Source organism: Oryctolagus cuniculus, chromosome 19 (assembly GCF_964237555.1).
Source record: "Oryctolagus cuniculus chromosome 19, mOryCun1.1, whole genome shotgun sequence".
Taxonomy (NCBI): Eukaryota; Metazoa; Chordata; class Mammalia; order Lagomorpha; family Leporidae; genus Oryctolagus; species Oryctolagus cuniculus.
Window position 1 is genome coordinate 24,220,639 of NC_091450.1, and position 18,967 is coordinate 24,239,605.

The 18,967-nt window shown below is 54.4% G+C and overlaps 1 protein-coding gene across 3 annotated transcripts in view; it reads left to right on the forward strand.

Moving 5' to 3' along the window:
- The window catches only part of CPPED1 (calcineurin like phosphoesterase domain containing 1), a 131,982-nt gene that overhangs the window by 78,813 nt on the left and 34,202 nt on the right, over nt 1-18,967 (forward strand). For all 3 annotated transcript variants that reach the window (XM_017342463.3, XM_070064988.1, XM_070064989.1), the window contains exon 3: nt 6,932-7,354. In XM_017342463.3, coding sequence (XP_017197952.2) covers nt 6,932-7,354 — 423 coding nt within the window. The remainder of the gene's footprint in view (nt 1-6,931; nt 7,355-18,967) is intronic.

The following is an 18,967-nucleotide window of genomic DNA, read 5'->3' on the forward strand; positions in this document are numbered from 1 at the left end:
AGAGCAGAGCAGTCAAGGGGTGAGCGCTGACACAGGCCGCAGCAGAGGTGAGCCCTGGAGACGGCAGAGGGAAAGACATGGGTCACGGGAGACCACGTGTATGAAAGTCCGGAGTGAGCAGACGTGCAGAAGGCACATCATTGGTTATCTGATTTTTTAGGCTCTTTAGGGGAGCAATAATGAGAAAAGAGGTTGAGAAACATGCATCCCATTTAGTAAGAAATAGTAGACTAGACACATGAGGGCAAGGCAGCCCCTTCCTCCTCTGGGGTTGGGTTCTATTCAGGTCTTGAAATAAGAATAGGGACTTCTTAGCATTGCCCTTGGAGGCTTCCCGGTGTCAACGCCACAGATGGAAAAGCAGGTGTTTAGAAAGAACACAATTCGTCCTGGGCACAGTCTTTGCTACATTTCTGTAAACTGAATGTGCCCAGGGTGGCTTTTTTTTGTTTTGTTTTTAAAGAACTTTCTTGTTGTTCTCTTCTCTTTCCCTTCTTTTCTCTCTGAGAGTTTGTTACTCTTTACTGAGTTCTTTACTGAGCTTCTGTGTTGACCTTGTCTTCTGTTTTGTATTTGTCCCCATTCAAATGACATTTATATATGCTTATCAGATCTAATTTCAGCACATTTGTGTTTTTCTTAAATGTCTTGATTACTCTCCTGATTGTCAAAGTAATGTATGCTCACAAAATTTCAAACTTTGTAGGAAACCAAAAATGTCACAATGGTGCCACACATTTTTAGATATTTTTTTGTCTCTGAAGATACCAGTTTGTCGACTGGTTTATGACAACATGCAGCCGTGCGTTCTAGCTATGGAGGCTTCCTGTTGGCACATAGCTCCCCAGCCCTCAACAGCACAGCCTGGCTGTGTGTCCATCATCCCCTGATCTGGTTCTTCTCTGTTCTTTTTGTTTTTTTGTTTGTTTGTTTTTGTTGTTTGTTTGTTTGTTTTTGACAGGCAGAGTGGACAGTGAGAGAGAGAGACAGAGAGAAAGGTCTTCCTTTGCCGTTGGTTCACCCTCCAATGGCCGCCACAGCAGGCGCGCTGTGGCCAGCACACCATGCTGATCCGATGGCAGGAGCCAAGTGCTTCTCCTGGTCTCCCATGGGGTGCAGGGCCCAAGCACTTGGGCCATCCTCCACTGCACTCCCTGGCCACAGCAGAGAGCTGGCCTGGAAGAGGGGCAACTGGGGCAGATTCTGGCGCCCCGACTGGGACTAGAACCCGGTGTGCTGGCGCCGCAAGGCGGAGGATTAGCCTAGTGAGCTGCGGCGCCGGCTTTCTCTGTTCTTTTTGATGTTTGCTTATTCTTCCATGATACGAATGCATCTGCGGCTCCCTGTTAACAAACATCGAAGCCAGCTCAAACTTCCGCATCTTTTCAGTTAATGCTACAAAGAATAGTCAGGCTTCGCATTCTGGTGTATGTTTCTGTAGCCGAAAGTCTTATCAGGAGGGTTGCAGGGTACTAGATATAATGAAATTACTCAAGTCTACATTGATAGTTCCTAATTTCTCCCTGAAAGGAGTTTGCATTACTGTGCTATGATTTTTTTTTTTAAAGATTTGCTTTTTTTGAAAGGCAGAATTAGAGAAAGAGAGAAAGAGATCCACTAATTCACTCCCAAAATGCCCACAACAGCTGGAACTCAGCCAGCCCCAAACTGGGAGGTGGGAACTCCAGTCACGCCTCTCACGCAGGTGGCAGGAATGCAAGCTCTTCGATGTCCCAGGAGCATTAGCAGGAAACCGAATCGGAATCATGGGGTAGCTGCTACACAAACCAGACATTGTTGCTAGGCATTCGAGTGTCATGAACGGCGGCCTAAAGCCACTGTGCCCCAGTGGTGGCCCCGAGCTGTGATCCCAACCACCGTTCTACTTTCTGACCGCTCCAGGTTCCAAATACAAAATGAATTTATATGCTCTTAGTATACATGTAAGTGGACAGACAGTATTTGTGTCACTGTGACTGGTGTGTGTCACTGAGTGTGACATCTTCAGTGTTCATCCCTGTTGTTGCCTGTGCCGGGATTCCCAAGTAGTTTTCCAGCGTGTGGTTGTGCCACGGTTTGCTTAGCCGTTCACCTGCCAGTGGGTCCCTGGGCTGCCTCCAAGTTGTAGTTACCGTAAACGATGCTGTCAGGAACACCGGTGTAGCACTGCCTCTGTGGGACCCTGCCTTGGTTCTTGCCATGTATCACAGAAGCTCAAGTGCTGGCCACATGGTGACCCCCTCGCACTTCTGAGGAGCACCCACACTCTTGTCCTTCGTGGCTGTGCCGTTTCTCCTCCCCAGGGACAGTGAGCGCACATCCTCCCCAATGCCTGTCACATTCTGTCTTCCTTAGCCTCGCCCACCCAAATGGGCATGAAGTGATCGCTCACCGTGGTTTTGATTTGCTTGTTCCCCAAGCACTGGGGGTGCCAGTCTCTGCATGTGCACGTTGGTAAGCGGGGTACACTGTGTGGAGAAACCGTTGTTCCAGACCTTTGCCCACTTCTGAGTTTCTGTTTTTCTTGTGACGTTTGAGAAAGTCTCTGTGTATTCTGATGGATCCCTTATCAGATACACGATTTGCAAACATTTCTCCCGTTCTGTAGATTACCTTTTATCTGTGTTGAGAGTTGTCTTTTGGTGCACAAAAGTTTTTAATTTCCATGAAGTCTCATTTGTCTATTTTTTTTCTTCTGTTGATGGTGCCAAAACATCAGGTTTTGTCTTGAAAGAGAGCTTTAGATTTCTGCCAGTAACTTTCTCCCAGTCTCCTTGTGAGTAAATGAGATGAGCAGCCTCTTCGTCGCACAGGTGTTTAGGAATCGTTCCTGGGCCTGTCCTCAGTCCTGTAACCAGCACACCAGCTTCCCTGCCGCTTCTGCCACCTGGACAGCTCCTGCAGGTTGCCCTCTAGGTCTTCACTGCTTGGAGGCAGAAATACAGCCGACTTCTGGATGCCTGCCTCGTGTCCAGGATAATCTCTCTTAGGAGTTCCAGGAACCTTGCTTGCTTTGTTTCTGTTTGTCTTTTTGCAGATTCTGGGATTCTGATGGAGTCACTCGTGTCTTCCGAGGACAGACATTTTGTTTCTTGGCTTCCCACCTGTGTGCCTGTTCTTTCTTTTCCTTGCCTAACGGCACTGGCTGGACTTCCAGGAAGGGTTCAGTGAGGGCCATGAGAGCAGCCCTTGCCGCCCTCCGCGTCTGGGAGAGAAGCCATCTCTCACCATTACGAGTGACGTGCGAGTCTTTCATCAACTGAAGGTGTGTGTGGGCCATCCTGGTAGAGTAAGAGATTTTATCAGATGCCGTCTTTTGAAGGTTCTTTGGGAAACAACCAGGACAATCGTCTCAGCCTTAATGGAGTCCGGCAGAAATAAACCGCCCATTTCATGGTGCCACACCATGGGAAAGTTCATAGTCAACATAAATGTTTTCTACTTATGGTGATTCCTTTTACCTCCTGCCTTTATCATATTATAATAATAATTATTACTATTATTTATTTTAGAGACAAAGAGCTCCTATCAGTGGTTTATTGCCCCAAATGCCTGTAGCTGGTGAGGCTGGGCCCAGGCCAAAGCTGGGAGCTAAGAATTCAATCCAGGTCTCTCATGTGAGTAGCAGGAACCTATTCGAGCCGTCACCTGTTCCTGCCAGGGTGCACCTTTAGCAGGAGGCTGGAATCGAGCAGAGCCAGATGCAGGCACTCAGATGTGGGAAGCAGACATCTTAACAGGCTTAGCTACGAGGCCAAACGCCCGCCTCCACCGCCACATTAATCCACTACCATTTTCAAGCTTTAGAAAATGCTGGGGCCGGTGCTGTGGCACAGCGGGTTAACACCCTGGCCTGAAGCACCGGCATCCCATATGGGCATTGGTTCGATTCCCATCCAGCTCTCTGCTATGGCCTGGGAAAGCAGTAGAAGATTGCCCAGGTCCTTGGGCCCCTGCACCCACGTGGGAGACCCAGAAGAAGCTCCTGGCTCCTGGCTTTGGATTGGCGCAGCTCCAACCGTTGCGACCAATTGGGGAGTGACCAGCGGATGGAAGACCTGTCTCTCTTTCTCTACCTCTCTCTGTAACTCTGACTTTCAAATAAATAAATAATTTTTTTAAAAAATGCTTTAAACGCCGTTCCCGTCCAGGGTCTTCCTCGGTGGGCAGCAGGCACGGGCCATCGCGCGGGCTCTGTCTCAGTAGATGCTCTCATCCGCCACGGAGACTCCCCGAGAGCAGTCCTCCCCTTTCCCTGTCCCAAGTCGTTTCTCATGGTCTAGGTCTCCCCTCCCCTCCCCTCCCTGCCCAGCCCTGCCCAGCCCTGCCCAGCCCTGCCCTCATGGGCACTACATCCTTGGCCAGGTGCCCCTGATTTCCTCGCCGTTGTACCAGGAGGTGTGGCTCTGGCTTTCGGGTCCTCTCGCGTTTGCGGCGGTCCATGCCTGTTCCGTGGGAAGCTGCACAGGCTCTGTGAGCTCTGGTGGAGCTGAGCTGTCACTGACACCTGACCCTCCAGGGATTGTGAGAAACAGAGGAGAGCGTGTCACACACAGCACCGATGTCCTCACTGAACTCCCCTCTTTGTCAGCTAGAGTTCACTCCCTTTCTCCTACACTCTTAACTAGAAATTGTTCCCGTCCCTAGGGGACATGTTTATTCCTTCTGAAGGGACGTGGTGTTTTTATGCCCACCGGGGGTCACTGATTTAAAAAAAAAAAAAAAGGAAGAATTCATTGTATTTGGGTTTCCAGGAGGTGGGGGGAGACAGCTGGCATCTTGCAGGCTTGCTTGATCTGGGTTCTGGAGCTCAGAGAGTGCTGAGGTCTGCATCCTACAGCTGCTCCTGAGGTGTGAGAGTCGCCACCCCCTCCTCACACACAGTGAGCCCCAGACCCTGCGCCATGTGAGAGGTCAGAAAGAGCTTGAAGGGCGCGGCAGAGAGGCTTGTCTGGTCAAGAGAATTCGGGGGACGTGGGCACTGGGCTCTTTAGCAGGTTGCTGGGGTGATGGTGGGGAGGTCCTTGATTTCTTGGAAAGCAGCCAACCCCTGACGTGGACAACAGCATCCCGTTCCCGGGTGGAGTTCCAAGATCTTTGTCCTAGATCACTTTGGAGGGTAAGGTTCCTTTCCCACTTCTGTATTTTTAAGATTTGTTTGTTTATTTGAAAGGCAGTAGGACAGAGAGAGAGGGGAAGACAGGGAGAAAGAGATCTTCCATCCCATGGGTCACTCCCCACATGGCCACAACAGCTAGGGCTGGGCCAAGGCTGAATCTGGGAGCCAGGAACTCCATCCAGGCTCCCGTGTGGGTGGTAGGGACCCAAGTGTTAGAGACTTGCTTTCCCAGTGCATTAGAAGGGAGCTGGGGGCAGGGGGGCAGCATTGTGGCTTAGCAGGTACAGGCACTGCCTGCAGCTCCAGCATCCCATGTGGGTGCTGGTTCAAGTCCTAGCTGCCCCACTTCTGTTTTAGTTTCCTGCTAATGTGCCTAGGAAGGCAGCAGAAGATGACCCAAGTCCTTGGGCCCCTGCACCCATGTGGGAGACCCAAATGAAGCTCCTGGCTACTGACTTCCATCTGGCACAGTAGGTTAATCCTCTGCCTGTGGTGCCGGCAATCCCATATGGGCACCGGTTCTAGTCCTGGCTGCTCCACTTCCAATCCAGTCTCTGCTGTGGCCTGGGAGGGCAGTGGGAAGACGGCATTGCTGACATGGATCGGCCAGGCCACAAGATGCGAGCACACACTGCAGACGAGTTTGAGTGGATCTGTGAGCAGCTCAGGAACCGAGTTAGTCACAGATTCACGTGGGGCGTCCATGCACCTGGGGGGAGCTTGGCCGTAAAGGAAACCATCCCATGGTCTTGTCCTTAAAGTGGTCTTTCCAAAACGCTTCTGCGTCTTCCCTTGGTTTCTCCGGCATTACGCCAGCTCCTGTCCCCCTCAGCCTGTGTGTGGCCGGAGCTGGGTAGACCCTGAACGCCTGTGTTTCTGCTCTGTGGTCTTTCCTGGCCACACTTGCTGCTGAAGGACCTCTGGGCTTGCTTTCCACCTGTAATCAAAGCATGATGACTGCATTATTCCGGATGTGCTGTGATACGTCCACTCGGGCAGAGGGCGCGATTGATCGAGTCAGGGGTTACACTGGTGCCGGGAGCTCACACCCTCCCTTCTCCCTACTCTGAAATACACAGTGGAAGACCGTCAGTCACGGTAGCTGGGCAGCGTCCTCTGCGCACTGCATCATGGGCGTGGGGGTTCCAGCCATGTGCCGTGCTGCATTGCCCAGCTGCCCTATCTGGCCTCCCTCGGTGCTGTCTTTGCCTGACGCTGGCACACTCCTGAGGACTCAGGCAGCGCCAGCGTGTCTTTGCCCTGCCTTGCTTTGCTCAGCAGTGGCGTCCGGTTCAGATGGGTGCGCGTCGGTAATGTACTTGACAAAACCACCCGCCTCTGCAGCTTAGAAGCAGCACCTTGGGTCTGTGTGGCTCCATCAGTGCCTTATACATCGTCAACACTCAATAAATATTTGTTGCTCAGATTAGCATAGAGAAGTCAAAAAAAAAAAAAACAGACGTGGAAGTGAATGGCTCATTTTAAAATCCATCTAGTAAAGTTGTCACACGTTCTTCCAGGAAGTGTGGAAGGAGGAGGCATCTGGGTGCCATGTACCTTGCAGCCCTTTGTGGAAATAGCCAGTTCCGTTCTGAGTCTGGTGCACCGGGAGAGAGGAGCTTGGTGTTACGGTGTTGAGCCCCGGTACCCTGCTGCACCGTGGGTGGGGTGCAGAATGCCACCTGCTGTGCATGGCGTGCAGTTCCGTGGGCCTGGTCCAGTGGGTGTCTAGGCTCTTCTGGGTCCTAACCTCACACGGGTAGGTGTGTGACCAGCCTCTGCCTGTCTCTGACTGCACCCTCGCTCATGCAGGCATGCCCTGGCGGAAGGAGCAGACGCGGGACCTGCAGCGGGTGCTCCGGCAACTGGACAGAGACATCCCGCTAGTCTTCGTCAGCGGCAACCATGACGTGGGCAACGTCCCCACGGCCGAGACCATCGAGGAGTTCCGCCAGACCTGGGGAGACGACTACTTCAGCTTCTGGGTCGGGGGCGTCCTGTTCCTGGTCCTCAACTCCCAGTTCCTGTTCGACGCGTCCCAGTGCCCGGCCCTGAAGCAGGCCCAGGACCGGTGGCTGGAGCAGCAGCTGAGCGTCGCCGGGCAGCGGAGGTGCCGCCACGCCATCGTCTTCCAGCACATCCCACTGTTCCTGCAGAGCATGGACGAGGACGACGACTACTTCAACCTCACCAAGCCCGTGCGGCAGGAGATGGCCGACAAGTTCACTGAAGCAGGTACCAGCCCCAGCGCCGCGGGCATCTGCAAGGGGGGGGTGTGTGCCAGGTCAGCCTTGGGAGACTGTAACGGAGCACCCCAGGCAGCCACTTGTTTGTTTCACATTCTGGGGCCAGGCGGGCCTCAGTAGTCCAGCCCCTGGCGAGGACAACTTCCTGGCTGGGCCCACAGTGGCCCAAGGCGTCACGTGGTGGGGACAGGGGCCCCGGGACTGTCTCTGTCTGTGTGGTCCCTCCCTCTCCTTGCAAAGCAGCCGGTACTCGGTCTTGGGGGCTCCACCCCAGGACCTGTTGCAGTCGAGTCAGCCCCCGCCTCTCAACAGCATCACTGGACAAAGCGTTCCCCCTCTTAGTTCTGTTACCTTAGGACTTGGGGCTTGACTCCTGCTTGAGCTCCAGGGGCAAATATTCAGAGCAGGGAGAGAGGACTGGGCCTTGGCTGGTACTGGATTCTTTTTATTTATTTATTTATTTTTAAAGATATATTTGTTTATTTGAAAAGCAGAGTTTTACAAAGAGAAGGAGAGACAGAGAGAGAGAGATAATCCATGCACGAGTCCACTCCCCCAGTGGCTATGATGGTCAGGGCTGGACCAGGCCAAAGCCAGGACACTGGAACTCCATCTGCGTCTTCCACGTGGGTGCAGGGACCCATGTCCTTGGGGCTTCCTCTGCAGCTTTCCTAGGAGCATTGGCAGGGAGCTGGATCCAGAGTAGAGCAGCCAGGACCTGAATCGGCGCTCCTATGGGATGCTGGCGTCACAGGTGGCAGCTTAGCCTGCTGTACCACAACGCTGGCTCCTGGAGCAGGGTTCTGATCCCAGCCTGAGCCTTGATCTTCTCTGTGAAACAGGGACAGCAGCCGAAGTTGTCTGGCCGGGTGTTTGTGAGGGTTATATGTTCGACATTGAGAACAGCGCTTAGCCTGCCAAGCACGGAGTGAGTGGGGGCTACTGGCTCTTGACAGCGGGTGTCCTGGGTGCCTGTGGGAGGCTCAGCGTGCACCTGGGTGTGGCAGTGTGTGCTCAGGAACAGGAAAGATGCCCCTCCCCCAGGGACAGGTGACCTGTAAGAGCCAGACTTCCTGCTGGTATTACTCAGGCGTAAGCCGGCAGAAAAATCCATGCCACTCTTCCTTCCTCTGCCTTGTGCTTAGCTGTGTTTGCCTTTGCCTGGTGGGCTCGTCTGTGTGTTTGAGACATTTACAAAAAGCCCCCATCACTGGACTCATCACTGGGGTCGCTGCCCTGCCTGCTCCATGGAGGTGGAGCTGGAGACGTTCTCTTCAGGCCTTGGGGGTTTCCCGTCATGCCTTGTGCTCGGGCAGAGAACTGCTCCGGTGACCTGGAGACAAGGTGTGCAGACAGCCCGGGTACCTGCACCTCCAAGGGGGCGACTTTGTACTAGCAAAACCAGCAAGACCTCAACCACCGTCCCGACCAGCCAGGTCCCGGGGCCCCAGGACCCAGCGAGGGAAACAGCCGGGTGACCACCCCCCGAGAGCCCACAGGACAGCATCACACACGGCAGCCTGCGAGCCCACATCCAGAGCTGTGGGTGTCTCCCCCGCGAACCCCAGCTATTCCGGCTCACGGAGGCTGCTGTCAATGAGCAGAAGGCGGGTAGGCTCCTTTGAGCCAGACCCTGGCCACTCCCCAGGCCCAGAAGTCTCGTCTTGCAGGCAGAGGTGCCTGGGAAGCCAGACCAGAATCAGCAGGTGGCTTGGGGAGCACGAGACAGGGCAGAGGAATGGTTTCTTATCTCACCCTCAGTGGCCTCAGATACCGAGATCCTGAGGGCTCCGCCCTAGGAGGGGTCTCCTGGCCAGAGGGATGCAGCTGTTTCATGTCCCTTTCATTCTGCCTCCTGGCTGTCCCTCCAGCCGTCCACTCCACGAGGCCACTGTTGTGTCTTCCAGGTTGAGCAGCAGCCAGTGGGAGCTGCACAGCCCAACCCCTCCTGGGGCTCCTCTGACCTCAGGATAAGGCCCAGTTCCTCACCGTGGTGTCCACCACCCTTCCCAGAAGCCCCCGCCCTCCCCACAGGCCTCCCTGGTCTTTCCGGGCCATGCCCTCGGCTTTGATGCTGAGTGAGGTTGGCTCCTTAGGTCCCGCCCCAGGTTCCTCCTCACCTTTCCATGTTTTCCACAGACCTGAGTGTTGTCTTGTCTGAATTACCCCCTAGGCTGTGAACTGCTGCAGGGCAGGGTGGGTGTTGAGTCCGTCTCTGCCTTCAGGAGGCGGGCCCTGCTGTGGCTCCAAACAAGCACCATGTCAGTGTCTGAAGTGAACAGAGGAGTGGAGTCCAGGGCTCCTGCCCCTGCCCCTGCCCTCTGGTCAGGTGGCACAGCTCGCTCCTTCCTGCAGCACCCACCATGTGCCAGACACAGAGCACAGCAAGTCCTGGCCCTGCCCCTCGGTGGTGTGCTCAGGGTGCAGGGCACACCCAGCCTCCTGGTGTCACCCAGCCTCCACGGCCTCAGGTCTCCGTAAAGCCACCTGTGCATCTCTGCCCTGAGGCACCTGCTGGCTTCCCAGGCTCACCCAGCAGGCTGAGCCCTCTTCCCAAGTGCACTCCTCTCTACTGAACCCCCAAGGCCCACCTTTGGGTGCCTGCAGGATAAAGATGCCTCTTCTGGCTGCTGACCTAGAATCTTTAGGTGGCCCTGGTTCACCTGTCGGCTCTAGGCTTGCCACACACAGCCCTTTGCTTAGTGACTTTTCAAAGGACAGACCTTGAGCGCTTCAGAAAGAGATGGGGTTCAGGCGGACATGGCTGTCCAGGCAGGAGAGCTCCCATGGAGCATGTGCACCCCCATGACTCTGAAATGCCCAGAAGGGCTCCGGTGAGAGCAGCATAATCCAAGATCATTTTGCAGAGCCAGAAAAGTTCAAGTGACAGTCTGTAAAATTCATGAACTGGAAGACGGTGGGGAAATCGGGGGTGAATTCGGCTGACTGCATTTAACTGCCTCCAGCCTCCCCCCACAACCCCGGCCATATTATCCCCAAATAGGATTTTGTGTCTTGTTTATCTCCTTGCGCTGCAATGCCAGTATTCACAAATGTGTCAAAAGCTCATCAGAATATCAGCGTAGCTTTTAATTATAATTGTGTTGTTACAAAATATCATTTTGCTGGGCACATCCCTCCGCAAACTCGGTGTAGAGGAAAAGCCCTGCTTCCTTCCAGCAGGCTGGGTGGAGAATTCTGAATGATCGCGTGGGAGGAACCAAGGAGGTAATAATGAGCATCAACAATCACCGCCATTGTTGCCTTAATTTCTGGAAGTGGAACCAGGTCAATGAGGGGAGAGGCTCGTCACCCCACAGCGGGCCACCTCGTGTGCCAGGCTCTGCTCTGTGGATGAAACCCGCCAGCCAGCCTCCAGGCTCAGGTCTCCCCAGAGGCGGTCACATCCTGTTTTCCTTTTTCAAAGCACGGCGAACAGCCGCTTTTATGTGATCCAGAAATGCAGGCGGTACCCAGCGCACGTAAACAGGCAGGGCGGGACGGATTCCCAGATGTGCTGCGTCACCTGCTGCTTTCTGTCTTCCTTCACACTGCCTGGGGATAAACAGTTTCATAGCGTCAGTGGGACGCAGCAAGTGGTTTTCTCTTTAATTCCTCTGCTACCTGGGTGGAGTGGCGAAGGCACACAGCAGATAATGACATCTAGGCTGAGCACGGACACTGTCCCCGTGCCTCCCGCCCCTGCAGCAGGAGGTTAACGTGTGACCCAGTTAACAGGGATTCCAGGTTAAAACGGCATCTTCAAGGAAGCAAAGCCTGACTCCGTAACTGGCCGTCTTTCCCTCGATGTCTCGATGTCTTTTGCTTTCTTCTCTTCTCAGAGCAGGGATGGGAGCCGTGTGTTAGAGAGCCCAGAGCAGATTTGGCAATTACGAGATCCTACGTTGATCTTTCCTGTGAAAGATAATGAGGGATATCACAGAATGAGTTTCATCACTAGCATGTATGTACTTTGGGGGAAAAACAGAAGAGGAAGAAGAGGAAGAGGGGCCAGGAATGTGCAGGGGGCTAACCACCGCCTGAGATGACAGCATCCCACACGAGCGTGGTTCCCGTCTCGGCTACTGCACTTCCAACCCAGCTCCCTGCTAACACGCCTGGGAAGGCAGCAGCAGAGGGCCCAAGCCTCCTACGTGGGAGACCTGGACGGAGCTCCCAGTGCCTGGCTTCAGCTTGGCCCAGCCCCAGCAGTTGCAGCCAATTGGGAAGTGAACCAGTGGATGGAAGGATGGAAGATTCTCCCGCTCGCTCGCTCGCTCGCTGTCTCTTTCTCTCTCTCCTCTGCTTTATAATAAATAAATCTTTAAGAAGATCATGGTTGAGAACTTGACAGTTTTTTTGTTTTTTGTTTTTGTTTTGTTTTGTTTTTTTTTGTTTGTTTTTTTTTTTTTACAGGCAGAGTGGACAGTGAGAGAGAGACAGGTGAGAAAGGTCTTCCTTTGCCGTTGGTTCACCCTCCAATGGCCGCCGCGGCCGGCGCGCTGCGGCCGGCGCACCGCGCTGATCCGATGGCAGGAGCCAGGTACTTCTCCTGGTCTCCCATGGGGTGCAGGGCCCAAGCACCTGGGCCATCCTCCACTGCACTCCCTGGCCACAGCAGAGAGCTGGCCTGGAAGAGGGGCAACCGGGACAGAATCCGGCGCCCCGACTGGGACTAGAACCCGGTGTGCCAGCGCCGCTAGGCGGAGGATTAGCCTAGTGAGCCGCGGCGCCGGCCTGAGAACTTGACAGTTTTGAAGAGCACAAGGATTGGGCCCCAGGGGCCCACTCTGGGAAGAATGAAGTGGCAAATCTGACTCCGGCATTGCACTGAGTGGCACTGAAGATTCATTTGCATCCAGATTCCTCCAGGAAATAGGTCCTGGCTGTGTTCACCTCCATAAGCCCCACCCCTAGCCAAGACTGTCAGTATAGTAGCCTGTCAATAAGTGCAGATTAACAGGAATTGACTGTGATTCCGATCTACTTAGGAGAATCACGCGTCTCATCCGTGCCACCTGTAGCTTGCTGTTCACCAGCTCCATTTGGATGGCAGAAGCATCACCCAGGGCAGATTTTTCCCATCGAGGATTAAAGAGTAAACCTTCAGGTCTCTGTGGCAGCTGCTCAGCTCTGCCTCTGTAGTGTGGAAAGCAGCCAGAGACCGTCCGCCATCCCCTGGCCGTGGCCATGTTCCAATAAAACTCTGTTTCCGGCAACAGGCGGGGGGTCGCCCGCCATCATATCCCACGCTTGGCTTCAAGAAACGTCTCCCTCACCGTGTGCAACGAGCTGGCTGTCCCCACGCCCTTGGCTATGCTGTGGGAGAAGACTTTGTGGGAAGATGGAATTACAAGATAAATTTACCTGAGTGCAAAACATTTTGAAATCCACACCTAGTTTCATAATGCACATTCTCCAGGAACTTTTTAAAAATGATTCATTTATTTGAAAGGCAGAGTTACGGAGAAAGAGACAGACAGAGATCTTCCATCCACTGGTTCACTCCCCAAATGGCCACGACAGCTGGGCTGGGACAGGCGGAAGCCAAGAACAAGAATCTGGACCTTCATCTAGGTCTCCCATATGGGTGACAGGGTCCCAACATGGTCCTGAATGTCTGCTTTAGTAGGAACCTGGAGCTGGAACTCATCCCCAGGCACTTTGACAGGGGATGCAGGGGTCTTTATTTTATTTATTTGAAAGAGTTACAGAGGTAGAGCCAGAGAGAGAGGTCATCCATTCCACTGGTTCACTCCCCAAATGACCGCAATGGTCAGAGCTGAGCTGAGCTGAAGCCAGGAGCCAGGAGCTTCTTCCCAGTCTCCCATGCGGGTGCAGGGGCCCAAGGACTTGGGCCATCTTCTGCTGCTTTCCCAGGCCACAGCAGGGAGCTGGATAGAAAGTAGAGCAGCCAAGACTCGAACCAGCACCCATATGGGATGCCGGTGCTTCAGGCTGGGGCTTTAACTCACTGTGCCACAGCATCGGCCCCACAGCTGTCTCAACTGCTAGGCCCAACGCCCGCCCCACCCCTCAGCAGCCTTCATGGTCCATTGGATGGAAACATTTTGCTCTGTGGAGGGGTCTGGAGGCACAGATAATTGGGTGTTTATTTGCATATATACTATTCACAATATAACCATCCCAAGGTTTAAAGAAACGTGTTGCATCAATAACAGTGTGTTTGGTCTGCCGTGAGGGTGGCGGGCGCGCGGTGCCTGGTGGAGGCCAGCAGGAGGGGAGGCCGTGGAGCTGCAGACAGACCTGGCTTCTCCTGCTCTACCGCTGCTGCCCGGCGCAGTGGTCTGGAATAAGCCGCCCACCGTCCTCCTCACGTGTAGCACGAGGGAGCTCCTCCTGGCCACGAGGGTGGGTGCGAGGTGAGTGTTGCAGCGCTCGGCACCACCACGGGCACACGGGAAGCTCTTGAGAAAGGGTTGTCTGCGTCCCGCATTGTCATGCGACCCTGAGCCGCGCCGAGACCCCACGTCAGGCAGGCTGGCCGCCTCCGCTCACTGGAAGGACCCACTCACTGCCTGCCACACCTGGGGTGCGGGTGTCCTTCCTGCAGGCAGGAACATGATGAGATTGTGCTGGCCTGGGCCGGTGCATCAGCTGTGGGGCCATGCCTGCGGTGCGCCAGCCTGACTTTGCCGTCTGCAGTCAAAGAAGGAAGAACGGTGCTCGAGTGTTCTCACCCCGGGATGTGCAGGGAGGTCAACTGTGCCTGTATGTGGCCAAGGGACGCAGCCTCCTTTTAGTCTTAGGAAAAGGGGCTTGGTGCTCATTTACGAAAGGTGGGGAACCTTTTTTTCTGCCCTAGGGCCATTTGGATATTCATAAAGTCATTTTCAGGCAGTACAGAATTGTGAACTTGAACTTAAAACTTAGCCTGCTGTAGGTTTATTGAATTTTGAGTCCCGCCAGCAGTTGCCTTGGCAGGGCCAGACCGTGTGATTTCGCGGGCCTTACGCCGCCTGCAGGCCCGACGTTCCCCACCCCTGGTTTAAAAGGTAGAGAAGCCGTGAACTGGAGGAAAACTTCCTCTAGCGTTTAGTGATCCAATTTGGTTCTTCGTGTGGGTTTGAAACTGCACACCTCTCCGATGAACGTGGCAGTGAACGTCACCTTTGTAGAATTTCAGAGTCAGGTTTTCCCGCATCCACCCAGTGTGTGCCCAGGACATTGGCGGTCAGCCCACAGTGCCCTCTGTTTAAGATGCCTTTTTTAAAGTGGATTTTTGGGGGGGTGGGGTGGAAGAGGGGATGGATCCTGGTACTATGGGGTAGCAGGTAAAGCTGCTGCCTGCAGCACCGACATCCCATATGTGTGCCAATTCAAGTCCCAACTGCTTCACTTCCAATCCAGCTCCCTGCAGTGCACCTGGGAGAGCAGCAGAGGATGGCCCAAGTGTTTGGGCCTCCACTCCCACATGGGAGACCCAAAGGAAGCTCCTAGCTCCTGCCTTCACCCTGGCCCAGCCCTGGCATTGCAGCCATTTGGGAAGTAAACCAGCAGACAGAAGACTCTCTCTCTCTCTCTCTCTCTCTCTCTCTCTCTCTCTCTCTCTCTCTCCCCCTCTCCTCCCCTCCCCCTCCCCTCCCCCTCCCCCTCCTCTCCCCCCTCTCCTCCCCTCCCCCTCCCCCTCCTCTTCCCCCTCCTCCTCCTCCTCCCCCTCTCCCCCTCTCCCTCCCTCCCTCCCTCTCTGTGTGTCTCTCTCTCTGCTTCTGCTTCGCCCTCTCTGTAACCCTGACTTTCAAATAAATAAATAAATTTTTTTAAATGAAAGTTATTTTTAAAACAACATTTCTGGTGAAAACTCGCCGTCCTTTCTTTCAGCATCCAGAGCCTCGTAGACTCCAGTGCCCTGTCAGCTCAGAGGGCTTTACCCACTTTATTATCTTCTAAGACTTGGCCTTGAATTCATTTTCCTGGATTTGGCCTGTTCCATGTTTCGATCAGTTCCCCGTAAAACATCACGTCCTTTGACGTCTTTTTCTTCCCCACCATAAACCTAGATGAGAGACCGACTGCCAGAGCTACATCTGGTGTGCAGTGCTGGGTCTGTTCCTCACTTTGGAGGTATCCCTAACAGTTGGGCTAATTAAAGTTAAAATCAAGTCCTGACAGTAAATATTTACAAGCTGAGAATCTGGCATGTGTGAGCGGGTGCTGCTGATTCCCGAAGCGAAGTCAACATTTATTCACTCGGCAAACAGCCCGAGCCCCGTACCGGGCACCGAGACCTGCACAGTGCAGACTTGGGTTCCCTCCCGGGGGGCTGCAGCCCGCACTGAATTCGGAAGCCGAGAATCCTGTCGCCAGCTCCGGGGGCTGCGTTCCCCACGGGAGCCTCTGGAGCAAGGGGAACAGAGTGTCTACGGTGATCAGGTCCAAATGTCTTCTCTTTTCCAGGTCATGTTTCTAAAATAGCAGTGAGCGTCATGTTGAAATTAGAAGTGAGATTCCCGTGTGAAACTCCGGTATCCCCGGTGTCCTGGTCCAGTTTCTGTCACCGTCACCGAATACCACAGCCTGAGTAATTTGTTAGGAATCAGGAATAAAAGTCGGTGCAGCTCACAGCCCTGACGCCTGGAAAGCTCAGGATGGTCGAGGGCCTCCTCGTCGGCAGGGACTCAGCGCAGGGTGTGGAGGCAGCTCAGGGCATCATGTGTGTGTGTGTGCACACGCGTCCATGTGTGTGCACATGTATGTACATGCACATGCGTGCATGCCTGCGCACTTGTGTGTGTGATGACTCCCCCCGCGTCTCACTTATCAGCCTCGGGAAATCCCGCATCTTCTGCTGTCCACACCTTTCCATTTTCTGGTTATCAAGCAGTCGCTTTTGTGTAGCTCAGAGGATAGCAGTGAGTTTTGGAAGCCCAAGATGATGTCACAGAAAGCACCATCTCATGGCACTGAGAGCGTCCCCCAGTCCACGGCCATCTTGACCGCGTGGGTATACCATGTCCATTGAATTCTCGCCGTCCTCAGACAGGCAGGCTCTCCTAAACCCTCCTGCTGGGAGCTTCCTTGTGCGCGCACGGGCCCGGGTCTCATAGTAAACGTGCCTGCCTGTGTCCAGCCCTGTGGAACTGGCCTCAGTGACTTGCGTCTGCTGAGAGACTCCGCCTGCCTGGCGACGGGCCGGGTGTCCTGCCTGCTGTCAGACTCTGCATTTTCCAACGTCCTGTGCGTCTGGAGTCCAGGAGGACAGGGAAGAGCAAGCGCAGGGCCTACCCTCAAGCTCAGAGCCTGCGGGAGGAGGAGGCAGGGAGGGACCAGAGGACATGGTTGGCGTGGAAGTCCCGGCCAGGTACCCCCCACGCTGTATGTATGATTGAAACGTTTAACTTCCCTCTCCATGAGCCACGTCTGCATATGCAGCAGGGCTTTGTTTGCTACCTGTTTCTGAGGGGCGGGGCCTCTTATCACCAGGGGGTGTGGCACCTGAGGCCCAGGATGCCTTCTGTGCCAGTCACGGTCCATGCTGCCTCCTTTCTTCCTCCCTCCTTTCTCCCTTCATTCTTTTTATTCATCATTCATTTGAGAGGAAGAGTTACAGAGAGAGCGGGGGAGAGACAGAAAAGTCTTCCATCTGCTGGTTCGCTCCCCAAATGGCTGCAACGGCCAGAGCTATGCCAATTTGAAGCCAGGAGCTTCTTCCGGGTCTCCCACATGGGTGCAGGGGCCCAAGCACTTGGGCCATCTTCTACTGTTTTCCCAGGCCACAGCAGAGAGCTGGATTGGAAGAGGAGCAGCCAGGACATGGGATGCCGGCACCACAGGCAGAGGCTTAGTCCACTACACCACAGCACCAGCCTCTCTTCCTTCATTCTTTGGTTTCTTTTGCTTCCTTTACTTAGTTCCAATGCTCTTTCCTTTATGGCTGTCTTCATAAAATCGCTCTCGAGTGCTTGCCCTAGGGGCGCCTCTCCAGTTCATTCAGCAGATGCGGAGGTCACCTGCTCTGTGCCAAGGCCATCTGTCTGTCTGCGGCTGAGACTGTTTCTAAGAGAACGAAAACTACTTTGTGTGATTAACCCATCAACACGCAGAAGCACTGTAGCCTGGTGCCCGAGTCCTGGCTTCTGTCAGGGTGATGGAGTAGCCATTCTTGACCATGTGGAGGTCACTGACCCTGTAGGCAAACACGTGGTCAGGCACAGAAGCAAAACCCAGGAACCGCCGTACAAAGGGGGCAGTTGGCCATGATTGTAATGGTCCTTTGTGCAATGCTGTCCAAGCAGACCTTAACAAAATGCTGGTATTTGTTATCTCTGGGCACTGGGAGTATGAATGTTATGCTGCTTTCTGTACTCATCTGTATCTTTTTTTAAAAGATAAATTTATTTAATTGAGAGAGAAAGGGGAGAGAGAGAGAGATCGTCCGTCTGCTGTTTCAGTTCCCAAATGGTCACAACAAAAGAGGCTGGGCCACGGGCCAGGCTGAATCCGGGAGCTTGGAACTCCATCGGGGTCTCCCACGTGAGAAGCAGGGGCCCGGGCCCTTGAGCCTTCGTCCGTTGCCTTCCCTGGAAGGCAGGGAGCTGGATCGGGCACAGAGCAGCTGGGGCTGGAACTGGCGCTCACCTGGATGCTGGCATCACACAGGGTAGCGTAGCCCACTGCACCACGATGCCACCCCCGCCCCCGTATCTTGTATGTTTCGCCAAAAATGAAAATGCACAGTTGTGAAAAGCTTGCCCACAATGATGAACGGGCGGGGATGGGCACTGAGTGCCTGTAAAGGGCTTTGTGGCCAAGCGGTGGGGTGGAGGCTGTCACCTGTGTCCTCGGCAAACCTCGGTGTAGCCATTCAGAAACGCAGGAAGCGTTGTCAGCACATAGGTTCTTGTTCTTAGACGGAGGGGGATGGTGGGCTGTCGTCACCTGGCGCCTGCTGTGGGGATGGAGACTGGTCACCTCCCACGCTTGTGTTGAAGGGTAGTGGTCACGAGGCCACCAGTTCTTGTCAAAACCCTAGCGCTCAGCATCTCCCACAGGTGACAGGCGACAGTCTGCCTCCGAGGACTGCAGGTTCTGTGTCCAGCTGACCACGTTTTCAGTGTCTCACTAACTCACTCCACCTCTCACACCCTGATGGCTTCACAGTTGTCACACACATGTGGGCTCACAGACCAGCCAGGGACACCAGCAGTCACGAGACCCAAGCGTGAAAGGTGGCCGGGACGGGAGGGAGGGAGTCAGGAGAAGAACGTGTCTGTGGGGGGGGGGGTGCCCAGAGGAGCAAGGGAATGAGCAGGGACTCACGAGCAGAGGGGGAGCTCATCACACAGGGCCAGGAAGAGGGTAGACACGCGCAGAGCCACAGAGCAGCACCCACGGGCGCTGGGGAGTCCCAAGCAGCCTTGCTAGGACAAGTGGCACAGTTGGGTTTCCAGCATCTGCTGCTCCTGCCCTGTGCATTTGGGCTCCAGGTGGGACTGTTAGAAAGATGGCATCTGCTCTTCCTTCCTAAGGGCACCCCGGTTTTACTCGGGGGGCCAGCACGATGGGCTGAAAGCATCCCCTGCCGGCCCCTTGAGATGTGACTTCCAGGAAAGCTTCTTGGTGGCACTTTGCTCTTCCTCTT